General features: G+C 33.0%; 1 protein-coding gene across 5 annotated transcripts in view; it reads right to left on the reverse strand.

The window, feature by feature from the left end:
* Positions 1-11,429: 11,429 nt before the first annotated feature.
* The window catches only part of VGLL3 (vestigial like family member 3), a 75,950-nt gene continuing 69,301 nt past the window's right edge, over positions 11,430-18,078 (reverse strand). For all 5 annotated transcript variants that reach the window (XM_074299797.1, XM_074299793.1, XM_074299792.1 and 2 more), the window contains one exon: positions 11,430-16,638. In XM_074299797.1, the coding sequence (XP_074155898.1) occupies positions 16,595-16,638 (44 nt within the window). In that variant the 3' untranslated portion in view covers positions 11,430-16,594. The remainder of the gene's footprint in view (positions 16,639-18,078) is intronic.

Here is an 18,078-nt window from a genome sequence, read left to right on the forward strand (position 1 = left end):
ATGATGATAAACTATTCTTTATGGCAAAAACTTGAAGGGGAAGGGATGTACTGGCATATGTTTTAAGCAGGAGAAATTTAAACTATCATAAAAGGTTTTTGACATTGAAATCAAGAAGATTATTATATGGTTTCCTAGAGGAAGTGATGGAGCCAGGTAACACGAACAGTTTGAAATTAGACTAGACAAATCACCAGAATAGCATATTATAAACAGACTATGCTTTTGTGGAGAAGCTCTGGCTGATCTGTTTTGTTTTTTCATGATATGTTTTCTATGAATGTGTGTGTATTGCAAAATGCAAACATATTGGAATTAATTAATTTTTTTGAAAAGTACATTTAAAAAAAATTCCAACACCATCCAGACTAGCCCCAAACAGATAAAATGGGAATGTGATAGGATGTGTCATCTTTATAAACTGTTTTTTTAAAAGGTTATAAGAAATAAATTCTCTAAATAATCCATGCTTTTGGGTTTTCTTTTTATATGATAGAAACAGAGAGTAGTTTTACAAATGATCTTAGTAGCTCTCATAGTCACAAAGGGACAGCTGAAATCTTCTCAATAACTGACTCTGAGATAGAATTCTCCTCTCAATTTTCTTCCAGTTTTCTCCTTCCTCCAAATAAAAGACTTATTTAGTTTCCTCAACAATGCCATCACTTCAAATATTCATTGTTTTAAGGTACATATCTAAGTAAATCCTAACTTAGTTTTTAAGGTTCTACTTTAAGGAATTAAATGATCATTTGTAAAACTCATCTGTGACTTGATAATCTCTTCCCTTACCCTGCTGGAAGTCTTTTTCCCTTTGGTTGCAGAACCCTGGAGAGCTTAGTCTAAGAAATAAAAAAAACAACCAAAAAAAAAGGTCATCCTTTTGATCTCAAATAACAATAAACCACAGATAATTGGAATAAAAATAATTAGAATTACAAAACAATTAGCAGTTGTAATGTCCAGGCTAGCTTTTTGGAGGGCCTTGGGACCAGCCCTGGTCTCAGCAGAATAATCACCACGAGAATAGTCAAGAATAGAGTCCAAAGTCTTTATTGTCCCCTTCACAGTCTGTGACTGTCATAGTCTGACCCAGTCTCCTCTGCCAGTCTCCTTTATAGTGCAGGAGTTCTGAGAGCCACCAAGAGGTTGGTCAAAGATAGAATGTTTCTCTTCCAGTCCTTCTTAGCTGTTATATACCTTATTATAATTACACCATTACAGCATACTGATTATGTGTGAACTTAGAAAACCATTACATCACCATATTAAGTATATATGTGAACTAGAGAACCATTATCTCATCAATTCCACCAAGTTAACATCTTGTTTCAAGTATACTTCTCCAGAGTTCCAGCTCTCTACAAACAATAATCAAGTGCAGAAAAGGAAATGGTTGTGTGTTTTTTTCCAGCTTCTCCTAATAGATGGAAGGAGGACAAAAGGGAGTAGCATTTCTCACCCACTCTCTTTCCTTCAATCAAGTTACTGCAATCTTTTCTAATTGCTGTGGATGCTGCTGCTGGGCATGCCAGAATTGTCCTGTTACTTTTTACTTCACTAAGCATTATCTGTCCTGCTTTCTGGTCCCCACTACAATAGTTGGAACTTCTATATAAAGTTGACTTTCAGCTGAAAAAAACTCTTTAGCTCAAGCTCTCTATGCTTTTAGATCATACATTCTCTTTATCTCAAACCCCATTGATTTCAACTCCTCTTGCTACAAGGATCTACATTCCTATCTTAGGAAGTTTATACACATCCACAGATGCAAACATGTACACACATACACAACACATATATATACACACACATATATATATACACACACATATATACATTTATATATATATATATATATATATATATATATATATATATACACACATATATTTATAATATGCATCTCCCTTTGGTTAATATTTTTCTTAATACTGTTTACAACATACTTTTTCATGAGAACTATAAATTAGGTAGCACATACCTAATTAATGCATATCCATTTTAAATGTGGAAAAATTGAAACTGAAATGTTAAATAACTTTCTCTTGATCATACAACTAATAAGTATTTAAGGTCGCATCTGAATTCATCTTTCTATATCTGTCTCTATCTTTGTGCTTATCTATCTGTTTCTCTTCTCTCTCATCACATTATCTTTTTTCACATATTCAACCAATCTTTTCAGTAATTTTTATCATCTAGTGAGTGGGGAAAAGGGTTCCTAAAGAGAAACCCACAACTTTTTCAAAAATAATTAGGAGCCACTTTTCCTAAGGAAAATTCTATCACAGAAGATATAAGATGTCCAGGATATGATCATGTCTACTCTTATTAACTTTTTACTCCTCCAAAACTCCTCCAGAGATCCTTTAGTTCAACTTCTATCTGATATATGTTTTATGATACCTAACTTCTTTGAGAAGTTAGTTCCTTAAATCAAAGCTTCTTAAATTGTGGGTTGTGACCCCATATAGGGTCACATAGCTGAATGTGGTCATGAAAAAGTTGGCAATAGCAAAAGGTTTTTTAACCCAATGACCAAAAATTAAATCAAAATCAAACAATCCTAGGTATTTCTGGAAGATCTTTCTCATGTTGTATTACATGACTTCACTACAGCCTTGGTTCTCAACCCATAACAAGCATACTTTGCACTGTGTATGCACAAACACTTCCAAAAACACCACAGCTCAGATTCAAGACTGGGTCATGTATAGATTTCTCAGGCAAAAAGGAGTTGCAGGTGGAAAAAGATTAAGAAGCCCTTTCTTAAATAAATGAGGAATTGACAGAAAACAAACTAAGAAATTCCTTTTAGTATCCTCACCACCACAACCTCCTCTGTGATATTAAATTCTATGCAAATAGCAAAGTCTATGCTGATTAGAGAAGATTAAAAGAAAAGGGTGATAAATTTTGTCCCACTTCCCCTCAAACATTCACACCCACACTCCTACCATAATAGACGGTTTGTCCATATATATATGGATATATATGGGAAATCTTATTGTAAGTAACCCAATCACAATTGCAGCTATATATCTGTCTTCATTAAATATCTCTTAAAATGTGTTCCTTTCAGATTTTGTGGATTATATGGAATGAAAGGGGCAAAGATAAAACAAATGTGAGACTTGTTTCTGAAAAACACCAACATAATAGCCTATAAAGATAATGCATTTATTCAGGGAAACGACCGAATTAGTACCTCTTTCTAACCAGATTCAATTTGTATGTGACCAAAGGGAAAACTTTGAAGTTGATGACTGGGGTACTCTGAATGCCAGGAATGTTTTGTTATTATTGGATAAATGTGGATCTCATAGTTTTAACATAGCTGGCATAGTTAAGGATTTAGTAATATACTGGTTAATCATTATTTACTATCTACTATATAGTCTGGTTTGGTAAAATCAGAAGATTAAAACATTTGGAACCATATATCAATACCTTTAGATATAACAGTTTCTTATCTTAAACCAAAATAACTCTTAATATTTTAATCACTATAATTAAAAGTCTTTATGAAAAAGTTATAAAATAAGCCATCTCATCAAGGTACTGGAGTAATTCTAGTTCCTTGTCTTTAACTCTATCTGATCTTCTAAAACTAAAACTAAAACTGCTGGAAGTTAGGGAGGGAAAGCCATAAAGTAAAGGATAATTGGAATTTCAGGTAGAAAGATTACTTTTTGCCATCTTATTGTCTGTCGTATTTTTTGTTGTTGTTGTTGTTTGTTTTTTGCTGAGGCAATTGGAGTTAAATGACTTGCCTAGGGTCACCCAGCTAGGAAGTGTTAAGTGTCTGAGACCAGATTTGAACTCAGGTCCTCCTGACTTCAGGGCTGTAGCTCTATCCACTGTGCCATCTTGCTGCCCCTGTCGTATTTTTAAAGTCAAATTATGCAACCTGCTATATTTGACTATCCCAAAGTGGATAGGATAGAGCTTCAAATGAAATAGAGGGAATTGGGTTCAGTGGGCAGGGACTGAAGAATAAGAACGATCCAAATTGATTTGGTTTAAAAAAGGCAATCAAATAATTCCAAATTACTTTTCAATCCAATTATATAGCACTTTAAAAAATAAGTAAGAACCAAGGAGAATACAAAACATGGGGATCTAGCTGTAATAGTTTAGCATCAGAATCATGCTTAATAGGACATTATACTATCTTCCTTCAGTAAGATCACTTCATGTATACAAAATCCAAAGAGTCTATCTTTGCTGACTATGGAGAGGAACAGGATACTTTCTATCTAAAGCTATGGAAGGCAGAAAAATCTTTCTGCTGCTCCTGGAGTAGTAATAGGGAGAAATAGAGACAATTCCTTGCTTAAAAACATAGGGACAGCTTTCATAAGTTTATGACAGCCTAGCTTTGAGCCACAAATTGAATTGATAGATGCTTTGATCATTTTGCTGTTTCTGGATAGTATTGCACCCATTCTACAGATAAGGAGGCAAATGCTTTGGTTTAGAGAGCATAACCCGCATAAGGAAGAGTCTTACTCCCATATCATTTCTATGGCTAAAATTCCAGGATGTGAAACAAAAAAACAACAAAAAACAAATACTACCCAATACCCATGTAAAGTGATAATCTCCCTTTACATAGCCTTCCTAATGTGACATTAAAAAGGAATAATTTTGATCTAAAGCTAGCCTTAATCTTTGAAAGAAAAGACTAAGAATCAATTACAAAGAGATTACTTTTAAACTGTAAGATGTTTCTAAATGTTGTATCTAGACTTTCCCCTTACTTAGTACCCAGTAGTTGCTTAATTAGCAATTGCCTAACTGAATTAATTTAGTTTAGAGGATTATTAGTATAGTAGAAGGAACTCTAGATTTAGGGATGGAGGAAAAGGTTTGAATCCCAACTCTTGTGCATACATACATTCTACTGTTTGTGAGTTTGGGCACAATTATGTTAACTTGTCAAGCTCTTAGTTTTCTTTTATGTTGTTGTTTCTTACTGTTTTCCCCTCATAATTATTTTTTTTTAATTTTTAAATTTATTTTTATTTTTTAAAGCTTTTTATTTTCAAAACATATATATAGTTTTCAATCTTCTTGCAAATCCTTGTGTTCCAACTTTTTTTCCCCTTCTTTCTCCTACCTCCTCCCTTAGAGGGAAAATAATCCAATATATGTTAAACAGGTGCAATTCTTCTCTATATATTTCCACAGTTATCATGTTCCATAAGAAAAATCAGATCAAAAAAGAAAAAAAATGAGAAAAACAAAATCCAAGCAAATAACAACAAAAAAGTGAAAATACATCATAATCCACATTTATTCCCCACAGTCCTCTCTCTGGGTGCAGATAGTTCTCTTCATCACAAGACCAGTGGAACTAGCCTAAATCACCTTGCTGTTGAAAAATCATGTAGGCTCTTAGTTTTCTTATATATAAAATGAGGGAATCCTATGATTCCTACATAGACTAGGTGGGCAGATAAAAAGACATCAAATCAATATTCAGGCATGATTTGGTTTACTAATCACTTATTAGGCAGTCCCTAGGGACTGAGGGAAGATTAGGGAAAAGTATTAAACCCAGTGTTTTTAATACGAAAAAGATTTGACTGAGGAAACTTTTTCTACCAATTCAAGAGCACTATTTGGTTTTTTGACTTACAAAAGGTCATTATGTCAGAGGCTTGCTCTATCTACTTTTCAATTAGGATTCTGAAAGCTGTTATAAACCAACCTCTAGAACTGCCTTTTTTTTTTTTCAGTGAGTTCAATGTTCCCCCCTCCCCAAGCTTAGCATACTAAATTTTGATATTCCTTCTAACTACCCTAACTTCCCAGATCCTTAGTTTATTTATTTTCCTATATTTTCCTAGCTTTTTCACCTTCACTATTTAGTGAATAAGTTCAATTTCATACTATCTTTTAATCTTATTTCTGATATTGTCTTGCTAAGCTCCAGTGCCTTCCCACTCTGTTCATATGTTGCTGAATAAATATGGAGAAAATTACATATCTTACTGAGCAGGTTCACTATAAATCTGTTATATCATCTCAATTGTAATATTTTAGCATACTTTAGCAAGGTAATCTTTTTATACTTTCCTAATTGATCCTTCCTTGTCTCTCTCCACTCTCTTCTTTGAGAATCTTGTTTCATATATCCCTGAAAAAAAGAATTAAACCATTTCTCAAAAGAACTGCTCCTTTCCTTCTTTCTCATCTCATATCCCCCACTATCTATTCCACTTTTACCCTCATTTAAACATATTCTTCAAAGCCAGATTTATTTACATTTTTCTTTCTTGCTTGCTTGCTTTCTTGCTTTCTTGCTTTCTTTCTTTCTTTCTTTTTTTTTTGGATTAGGGGAAAGAGGAGATTTTTTTGCCCCAGTTGCTGCTTAGCCTTAATCACTGAATGAATGTAGTCTCAGTCAAACTGAGACCTGTTCAAGACTAGCTTAAAAAGTCAAAGGTTTCCCATTTCCTCTCGGGCTATCTTTAGTCATTTCTGATTTATATCTAGCCATTGGATCCAGGTGGTCCTTGAGGAGAAAATGTGGCAGGTGACTTTAAATAGCCCTCCTTCACTTAAATATAATTCACTTGCATGTCATGGCATGACCTCCCTAATGTCATGGTCCTTTTCTAGAACAAAAAACAAACAACTTCAAAACCATTCTTTTCAATAAGCCATATCCCTCTACATTCCCAAGTTGGTTGATTGTTGTCTTTTATTCTCAAAGAGGATCACTTTGTTAGATTTATTGTGTACATTGCATTTCTGGTTCTGCTTGTTTCATTCATTATCAGTTGATGTAAATCTTTCCATGACTTTCTAAAATCAGGTTGTTCATTCTTTTGTATAGAACAATAATATTTCATTATCTTCATATATCACAACTTGTCCAGCCAATTCCCAATTGATGAGCTCATCAATCCAACTCATCTTCCAATTCTTTGTTACCACAAAAAGACCTGCTACAAACATTTTTACACATATGGTTCCTTTTCCATCCTTTAAGATTTCCTTGGGATATAGATTCACTAAAGGCACTGCTGGTTCAAAGGATATGCACAGTTTTAGATATGTTCCTAATTGCTCTCCAGAATGGTTGGATCATTTTACAACTCCACCAATAGTGCATTAGTGTTCCAGTTTTCTCATATCGCATCCAACATTTATCATTATCTTTTCCTGTCATCTTAGCCAATCTGAGAGGTATGAGGTGGTACCTCATAGTTGTTTTAATGTACTTTTTTCTAACCAATAGTGATTTAGAGGATCTTTTTTCATATAACTATAGATGGATTTAATTTTGCCATCTAAAAACTGACTATTCCATATCCTTTGATCATTTATCAATTGGGGAATGATCTGTATTTTGTAAATTTGACACTGTTTTTTATATAATGAAATCTTTATCAGAAATACTGATTGTAAAGATTTTTCCCCCAAAATTTGTTTAGATCTGACTTTGTGTGAGAAGTATTTTATAATTGTGTTCATGTAGTTCTTGAGTTTATCTTGGCAGGTAGGCCCCCACATATTTTGTCTACAATTATTTTTAATGTAATTTATCTTTCTATCTCTTGTTGATGAGATGTCAGTAACATATAGAAATATTGATGATTTGTGTAGGTCTATCTAGGTTGCTGAATTATGTCCAGATGGAGGGTTTACTAGAATCATCTACCAAAAGCAGATTTGGAATTTTAAATACCTTAAAATACTGTAAATAATACCTGATAAATTCCCTTTTAAAAGTGCAATTTCATAGCAACACAAAGTAGATGATAGCATAAACTGGAAAAATCGTAACTTTGTCTCAATCATGCTTTTGGTTTGTGTCAACTATTCATTGACTGTGCCCTCAACTTCCAAAGACAATTCTCTTTTTAGATATTCCCATGGTTTCCATTCTTCCTTTGTTAGTTTGAGAGATCGTGTGTGTGTGTGTGTGTGTGTTGTGTGTTTATATGGAAATTACCTTCAGACATAAAAAATAATTTACACAATCATAAGATTTAAAGCTTTTCCCAAAGCACTTACATCTATTCAAACATTAACAATAATTTTATCTATGAATTTAAGAAGGCAGTTATTATTGCTCCCCCTTTTTAACAAAAGAGGTAGAGAAGTAGATAAAGTTATTACAGTATTTGAAACGCTGTCATGAGGGAGAAAATTTAGACTTTCTCTATTTGGAGCATTTGAATAGAAACAGGAGCAGTGGGTACAAACTGCCAAAAGGAAAGATGTCAGGAAATAAATTTCCTTTCAATAAGAACTGTCTAAAAATATTATGAATTACTTGAAAAGTAGTAGGCTCCATTCACTGGAAGAGAAGGAAAGAGTAAGGGAATAAGTGTTTATGTAACATCTACTATATGCCAGGCACTTAAAAGATGTGCTTTTGTTTGATTCTGGACATATTCAAACAAAAGCTGGATACCCACTTGTCATACATGATTTAATGATTTTTTTTCCTTTTTAGTATGAGTTTGACAAAGTAGATTTAAAAGACCCTTTCAACTTTCAAATCTATGATTCATTAAAATTTCCCCTCCCAACCTTCAACTCCAGAACACTTTATGAAAACAAAATTCAAAGAGAATAGTAAAATTAGATTGAATTGCTTAGACAATATCAGGTGTCTGGTTTTTGTTAGAGCACTTATCATATTATCTCAGGTCTTCTCTCATTTTTCTTTTACCTTAGCTTCAGGAACACATACTGATTTTCAAGACAGGATGAATTTTCTGATTTTATGATACAAGATGAAAACAATTCTAGGAAGATTATTCCTTGTTCATTGGGGGTCATCACTGTTTAAGACCCATTTCCAATAAGACTTTCCTTTCCATTCTAATGACAAACTTTAATGGAATCTGGCCTCCAAATCATCCGGGTTGTGCACAAGCCTGGTTTTAGCACAAGTCCAAGCAAGTTCCCTAAAGTTCTGTCTTTACAACATCATGTAACTCAGAAAAATTCCTTCTAGGAACCACCTACCTTTTCCAGTGGGAACCTAGTAAAATAATTCTTTTGAAAAAGGTTTGTTGAAAGAGAAAGGACTGAAGGGGAAGCATTATGTGTATGGTGCTTGAGAAGATGGGAGAGAGGAAAGAGGAAAAATAAAAATGACCAGCAAAGATGAAAAAAAAATAACCACACTGCTACCAAAATATTCCACTCATGAATGAGAAAATACCCCCTACAGCTGTTAGAACTGTCCTGCATGTTTTACATATTTACATACATCAAGTATTTCCAAATAGCCTGGTGTTTATTTTAAAATCCCACATTGAGATGTCTTGTAAAGCAGTCACAGTGGAAATCTCTTTGCTTGGTGAGTGTACAAAATTGTTTTCAATATACTTCACATATACACAGAAGTCATTCCTTAATGACCTTAAAGCATTCTGAGAGTTTCAAACCCAGGAAAGTACTTTGTAAAGAAACCAGAAGCAAAGTTTAAATTGATATAATCAATTAATAGTAGTTATTCAAAACAAAATATGACCAGTGTGTAGTTTTCATTGCTTCTGTTATTGCTATTCCTATTGGTGGTGGTGATGCGGTGGTGGAGATAGGTGGTGATAATGATGATTTCAGAGGGGGCACCTAATTCAATTAAAATTGATTCACTTTATTGCTGTCCACATTCTGGGATTTGATTGTGATTTCTGATGAAGGAAATGACAGAACAGAATGTTGTCATATTCCTTTTTATAACATATAACCCACAAAACCACAGATGGGTCATTTGAAAAAGATTAGAGAGCTTCCAACAGAAGGAATAGAGTCATTTAAAGCTGTATTTTCCTTTTAGTTTGATCCACAAGAAAAGGATAGAATGTCATGCTTAAAGGGGAACAGATTTTTTTTATTTTTTTGGCAAGATACAAAATCCCCTGTTGCTATATTTGGCTCTCTACAAATAGTCTCTTTCTTATATAAGTGTAAAGAGAAAGCTCAATGCCAGAGCCCTTCATTTAGCCATAGCCAAACTTGGTATGGAAAATCAAATATTTGTATTTTACTAGTTTATGCTAGCTCAGACACATAGATTATGTATTGATTAGCAAAATTCCAAGACATGGATATCTGCTTTACACATTAAGTGGATCAAAATGTTTTCTTTGCTTTTCTTTAAAATTTATTTTTTCCTCTCTACTGGTTAATTCATAGCAGATGTACTGATTCAGTTTGGGTAAAAGTGCAAAGCTTTACAACTTTCTTAACAATTTTATCAATTGTTTATGAGAAGGCCAAAAGGGATGTTTGGGAATTTGGAACATTGCAGAATGGACATACATTCCCAAAAAAGGAAGCAAAACAATTAAATAGTAGTTGGTTATCCCCAGAGAAAACACACTTCAGCTATGAAGAATTCTCAACAGATGTCTTGATCTCCACCCTACTTAGCGCCTGTCTAGCATAAATACACTGTAACCCTTTGGATTCTGAAATATCCCTTAAAAATCATTTGAAAGAAAAATGAAATAGAGTTTTCTTTAATGAAGTAACTGGACATAAAAGCATCAAAGTTCCCTCTCCTCTCTTTTGTGGCCATACTCCATTTGTCTAAAATATTCACACTTTTGAAATGCTGACAGTATGATGAAAAGAACATCAAATTTATTGTCTGAATTTTGACTGTACCTTGTATGACATTTGTTAAATTTATCACTTAATCTCCCTAGCCTAAAATTTTCTCATCTGTAAAATGAAGCTAATTGACTTTTAAAATTCCCTTTGGCTATAAAAGAATGATTCTATGATTAATGATGGTTGGAAACATAATTGAAATTTTACATTAGCATAATAAAAAAGGAATTATGACAACATTTTATCAGAAAACCAACCAATGTATCTAAATTTATCTAAAATAAACTTTAATTTTTTCAATACACAGATTTTTACCTAATTAAATATTGATACTGTGAGGAGTTGCATATCTCCATGTAAAGAGTCTGAGTTCTGCAATTCTTGTGAACTTAGGCAAGTCTTTTACCTTCTCTGGGCTTCACTATTTTTATTTGTAAAATGAGGGCATTGGTTTTCAATTTCATCAAGTTTCTTGCCAGCTTGACATGCTATTATTCTTTGAAACCAGATTCCCCAGGATTTCAGTTCACTCCTTTACATTTCTATTGTCTTCTTTTGTGTCAGCAAATTATAGAAAAGGAAGAGTGATATTTTGGAATTAATTTTTATGGCCACAATGAACATTAGATTTAACAAATATAAAAATACCTCCCAAAGAATCAGCTCTTAACTTTGGAAGAACTCTCATGGAAGAACTTTAATTACAATGTCCCATATGTGATTTATATAGCTGAACCTCACTAATATTTCTAATGTAAAGACTATCTGCTTCTTTACTGAATTGGTTCTGGAATTAATCTTATCTAAAAAAAAGAACAAGACACTGCAACTTACAAAGATATTTATGAGTTCTTTTGTTGAATATGAAGAAAACAAGAGCTTAATAGCTAATTGTCAAGAAATACAGAATAAAACAAAATGTTACATTAAAATATAATCATTAAAAATTCACATTAAATTACTTATTAAACAATGACACTTTTTAAATACAAAGTTCTTCATTTCATATCATTTACACATACTAATGGCAGTTTCATTGAAGGGATGATCAGAATTTGTAGGGGCAAGGGGAATATGGAGGTGTTTTTTTTTTGTTGTTGGAAAAAAACCCGTTATTTGTAATTCAGCTTTAAGAGACCAAAAATCCTGTTGGTTTAAAAATGTTATAATTATAAAATTAATTTTAAAAAATCCTGTTGGTTTGATTCCATAGATATTCAGTGCTGCTGAGAAGTGCAAATCTTCCATCCTAGAAATGCAGACTTCAACTAGCACAAAAACTGTTTGTAAACCTAACTTGGATTTACTTTGTCTACCAATATTGGTAAATATGTTTTCTATATTAGCTTATAGCTTCCCAAAGTGATATAATATAAATTATAGCATTTCCACTGTTAGGTAGCAATTCCTTTTGCCAATTTTGGTTTTCCTACTCTAAAGTTAAGAACTAAAAAGAATCCAGAGAACATTTTTCCTTAAGAATAAAAAGGAAAATCTAATTCTGTGTTGTAACTTTTAAAATTATATGTGTGTATTTTAATTTGTGAATTAGCTTTTTTTCAAGATTCTAATTATTTTCAGAAATCAAAATCCATATAAATTAATAATTAGTGATTATTGGCCTAACCCATTACATAAAGAAATATACTCTATTAAGAGGGCAAAGAAAATTTCTTTGGATTATGTTTTATAAAATTAAGTTAATTTTCCTTCTAAAAGAGAGATCATCCATGAAATATATCTTTCCCGATTTTTTTTTCAAGAATAATGTTTGCTACTAAATAATCTCCAGTCCCCTTCATTTGTGTCCAATGTGCTGTTACATTGGCACATTATACTTAATGATCTAGGACTGATGCAAGCAAGAAGGAAACAAGAAGCCATACTGAATTATTGGGGCATATCAATTACACTAATAGGTATAAGAAGAAAACTAGTAGATGCAGTTTTTTGACACTTTTAGACAAAAATGAAAAAAAAAAGATTAAAACATTATTATGGAACATAAAAGAATGTCTATGCCTTCTCATAAATATTAATAGATTTTATATCATAGTAGAGAGAGTGCCTTTGGTACAATTAATTCTCAGAAAGGATTAGAGAAAAAGCCTATCAAAAGAATCTTAAATTTCAACTGTGTGAATGGTAATCTCACATAAATAATATCTTCAAAAACAAGTGTTTTCATCATGGGTCTAAAAGTGTTTTAAGATTATTTTATTACAGAATGAAAATGACTTTTCTCCAAAGATAATGACTGACACCAATGTAAGTAAACATATAAGAACTACTTAATCTTTCATAAAGATATGACTATCTCTAGCCCTGTTGAATAAAAGGGTTAAGTATTTGCTTGTATTATGTATTAAAACTGGTAAGGTACTTCCAATAATACTTTTAAAAAGATTTGCCTTCTCCTCTCTGTTTGAAAAGATGATTAATCATAGTATTTTTAACTGCCATCCTTTGGATGGCATCCTTTGGAACTGGAATGGTAATAGTGAACTCTTTCCATCTTCAATAACAGACCTATTGTATACATCTGCTTCTAATAGTTTCTTCTTTCCTAAATTTATTTATAAAATATTTCTCCCTCCCCTCTTATGGAGATTTTTTTCCCTACCAGATATTACCACCTTTCTTCAAGCTTGTAGATAAGCAAATTAATGGCCAATTACAAATGCACTAATTTTTGATTCAGCTGCCAAGAAAATCTAAAGCAAAGGGAGAAAAAAATCCCAAATCTTGATATGCTAAGTCAATTAATTGCATTAGCTACTTGAGGCAGAACTTTGGAGTCCCTAATGAATACAAGTAAATTACATGAAATACAGAATATATATAGAATATAGAATTATCCACCATGAAAGGATTCATTTCTTTATGAAGTCGTAGTTAAGAAACCAGAGCATACATTGTTGTTGGTTTTTTGTTTTGTTTTTTGTTTTGTTTTGTTTTTTGTTTTTTTATCTCACCTAGTAAAAGAATGGAAATTCAAGTTCTTAAAGTTTGACTTATAGAAAATAACCAGGAAATAGGGACTGACTTGTGATTCCCAAGATGAGAAACTTCCTTCTACTAATGTAGCATGGCACTTTTTCTGCAACCTATAGCTTTAGAGAGTGGCCTAGAACATTGTTAGAGTAAATGATTTGTCCAGAGTAACACAGCAAGTATGTATCAGAGACAATATTTGAATCTAGGACCTCTTGCCTTAACTATAGAATAATGTCTGTATTTTTTGATAGAATTGGAAAAGGGGCATTCAGAAACACTCTTTTATAATTTGTTTTGCCAAATTAATAATCCAATGATTAATTAGTGATATATTGTAATCAAGGCTCTCGTATAAATCTTTGACTTTTCCACTGCTAAGTAGAAATGATGTTAAAACATATGCTGAAAAAATATAAGGATATGTGTAAATGGTTATAATGTAGTTTCTTCAGAACATAGCTTCCACCTATCATTCTGAATAACAGAATCAACACTATTAACCAGGCTATAATTTCCTAAAGGGCAAGCCCATATCCTACTGAGTGGGAGATAGCTAAGTGGATGAGTAAGTAAGCACTGAACTTGGAAAGAGTTCAAATTCCATTTCATGTACTAGCATCACTTAACCTCTGCTTCAGTTTCCTTACATGTAAAATGAGCACAATAATGAAAATAACATATGTACAGCACTTTGTAAAAATTAAAGCAATATGTAAATTCTAGTTAATACCCATATATGGAAGATACCCTAACTTTGGACTACATCCCAGAAAGAAATGAAGGCAATTTAGAGCATATTGTATGAAAATTGTGTCTAGTTAGAAAGGAAATCATGAAACAGAAACATAGGAAAAAAAGGGAAGGGGATAAGGTAAAGGCCTAGAATCCAAACAATACTTTGGAAAGAATATACAGATTGTAAGATAAAAAGAAGAGTTGCATATAATCATAGATCTGAAAATCAGCTATGAAAACCCAGCCTAGATAAGTTTATGACAGTTTTAACAAACTAAGATCTATTTATCTAGATAGATAGATAGATACATACACACAGAGAGAGAAATATATGCTTCAAGCTTTAAAGTGGTAATTTATTGTACTTTGAATTTCATAAGAGAGAGGAAAATGAGAAATCATGTCAGCAAACAAAAATTAGAAATTCTTGGAGCTAATTTTTGAACTTCGCTCATCTCTGAGTCACCAAAGAAAGTAAACAAGCCTATATTTTAGCCATTGAAAAAAATTAGAAATATCAATGCCTATTTTCCTTTTGCAAATATTGAAGACATCATTCTGTTGGTTGATTCTCAATGCCAGTCCATGTTCTATACAAGGCAATAGCATAAAGTTAAAAATTCATCTGATTTGTTCTGTGCCTTTCCCTTCAGAATCCTCAAATTTTCAGTTTATTAACTTTTCTAAATTATCCTGATTAATAACCCAAATCAAAATTTTCCTTGCTTCAGATCATACCCACAGGTTTTCCTATTCACTTAAGAAAGAAAAGAATGCACTTCAAGAACTTCAAAACTTATAATGGAAATATTATAGAGTATATGTACCCTCTTTAGATGGCATGGACAGGAACTGGACCTATGACTTCACTGACATAGAGACTCCAAAGTGAAGACAATCCCTCTACAAATGCAAGTCAGCACCTTCTCTTCAAAATTTACAAGTTTTAGAAGCTCCTTGGAGCAATGAAGGGTAAAGGGATTTATCCAGGACCCCAGAACCAGTATGTATGAAATGGGACTTGACCCCAGATTTGTGGGATTCTGAGGCAAGGTTTCCATCTACACATCAAGCTATCTCTTGGTTTCAGATATCTGGGTGGGAAATCTCTCCCTCAGATATCTGAGGGAGAAAAAAAAAAGACAGTCTGGATTTTTGAATATTCTTATGAAATAACCATTAAGCTTATAGCTTTGTGATTTGTAGAGCACCTTGCTTACTAAACTTGCAAATTCCCTCTCTAAATCTCTAACAAGGAAAAAGAAATCCATTTAACACAATGGGAATTTATGTTAACAAGAACAGCTAATTTGAAACAATGGAGCTGATTCACTGGAACTAATGGGTTACCAGTCCTCTTGTGGGTCCACATGAATTTTGATACAGTGATGCAGGCTGGACTAGTTAAGACTATAATTACAATACTATAGGAAAACTCTTCAAATGGTACCAAAGAAATAATTCATTTTCTGTTCTACCATGAGCATTAAAGAACGTTTCTCTGAAACCTTATATGCATCTAATAGCTGTACAAGCTAGGGTAAGGGTTGAAAGTTTCAACCCTTCAAAGCACTGTTAATGTGGAAACCATATCAGATTTGATTGCCAATAGTGCTACTGTCTTTAAAAAGAAAAATATCAAACACTTGAGGTAACCTGTAAAAACATAGACACACATCACATCACAGATATCTACAAGTAAGCATTTTTATACATTGTTGCCAGTGCTTCTCTGAGAACAAGTTCTTTAAACAGAACTTAACAATTTTTACAATTAAAAAAAATACATCCCTCTAAAATAGCCCATCAATGCAAGACCACACTTCTGTATTTCTACAAAAATAGATGCACAGAGAGCTACAAAATTGTATTCCTGAAAGGATGAACATTGCCATTGTGGCTTGGCTTTTCCTGACAAACAAGGTGGTTTGTTTAAAATAACAACAACAACACAAAAAAATATTCAAAATTAAATGAAAGTAAACCATGCTGTTGAAAAGATCAAAGAGGAGGAGACTTACACAGACTCAGGTTTGAGAAGAATCAAACAAATAAGATTTTTTTTTCCACTGTTCTAGTCCCATTGAACCTTCTCAAGAAAAAAAAAAAAAAAACTTCAAAATAATATAAAAATGGCTGACTTCATCTTCTCCTTCCATGTATATGTATCTTGTCCTCAAGCAGAAACAAGAAAACACTGAGGACAGCTCCATGCCAGTTGTTCTGGGATTCCCAATTCAGCTTTATTTTGCTGCTGTTGTGTGCTTCAGAACCAAGGAGACTCCTTGCCCTTGTCCTGGTGCTGCAGACCTACATGTTAAAAAGATAAAGGAGGATGCAAAATAGGTAAAACAAGCTGTTCTTGGAAGTGGACATATACTATATTTAGAAATATAAAAAAGTCAAATACACAATATATATAAATTAAATAGATGTCTGTCATTCTTCTGTAGTGTCACTTCCTCTAATACATAGTAATGTGATTTTACCAAAGTCACATAATTTCTCTGTTTCCTTATTTTTAAAATGATTGAAATAATCTATTATTGCCTACTTCACAAGATGGATTTTGGGGCTAAAATGAAATAAAGTAATTTCACTTGTTTTAGTCATGTCTGATTCCTTGTGAGCAAAGATACTGGAGTGTTTTTGTATTTCCTTCTCCAGCTTACTTTATAGATAAGAAAACTGAGGCAAACTGAGTGTTAAATGACTTGCCTAATAAGTGTCCAAGGCTGGATTTGAACTCAGATCTTCCTCACCCCTGGCTTGGTGCTCTATTTGTGCCACTAGCTGCCCTTAGACACACAGATACACATACATACAATCTTTTTTGGGGGGATTGTTCCTGTGATCTAGTCATTGATAAATGGAATTCTCTATGACAAATCTCCATCTATCAAAGCAGGTCACCTTCTAATCTGCCACTTATAACTATAGGAAGTTATCTAGGAACACTAATATAATAAAGAATCTGCCAAAGATCACACAGACACAATATGTATCATAAAGAGTTAAACATAGGTCTTCCTGATTCTGAGACCCAGCGCTATTTCCACTATTCCATGTTATTGTACTGTTATATGCATACCAGTTATTGTGATTATACCTTCTAATATGCCAGAACATTTATTCTCCTATGGAGAGAAGAATCATGCCATAATTTTCAAAAAGATAATGAATTTGGAATAAGGATGAAACTGTTTTAAGAAAAATAGGTGGCACAGTGAGTGACACCAGACCTAGAATAAGGAATATCCAAGTTCAAAACTGGCCCCAGAACATATTAGCTGTGTGAACCTATATAAGTCACTAACCCCTGCCTGCTTCTTCAACCATAACATGGGGTTATTAATAGCATCAATTACTCCCAGGGCTACTAGAAGATCAAATGAGATAAATTTTATAAAGGGCTTTGAGAACTTTAAAGCACTATATACAAGGAAGCTGCCAACCCTTTGGGTTTTCTTCACTGGCGTAGGGTGTGTATAGAGTGGAGGGAGATTTTTAGCCATTGGCAAATTGAGAAAGGCTTTGCTTTCTTAGATACTGGGTCAATGACACCGTGCACAAATAAATAAATGCAAAAAATGTGTGATTTCTACATTTGAAATTCTTAATTGCTGGGCATTAAAGCAACAATCAACAGGAACCTGGAATTTCAGCATGCAAACTAGAGCTGTCACTGTTACTGGAACTGACAATAAAGCTATCAAATCTGTTGAGTAAAATGCCTCAAAAACCTACACT

Source organism: Sminthopsis crassicaudata, chromosome 3, assembly GCF_048593235.1.
Source record: "Sminthopsis crassicaudata isolate SCR6 chromosome 3, ASM4859323v1, whole genome shotgun sequence".
In the NCBI taxonomy this organism is placed as follows: domain Eukaryota; kingdom Metazoa; phylum Chordata; class Mammalia; order Dasyuromorphia; family Dasyuridae; genus Sminthopsis; species Sminthopsis crassicaudata.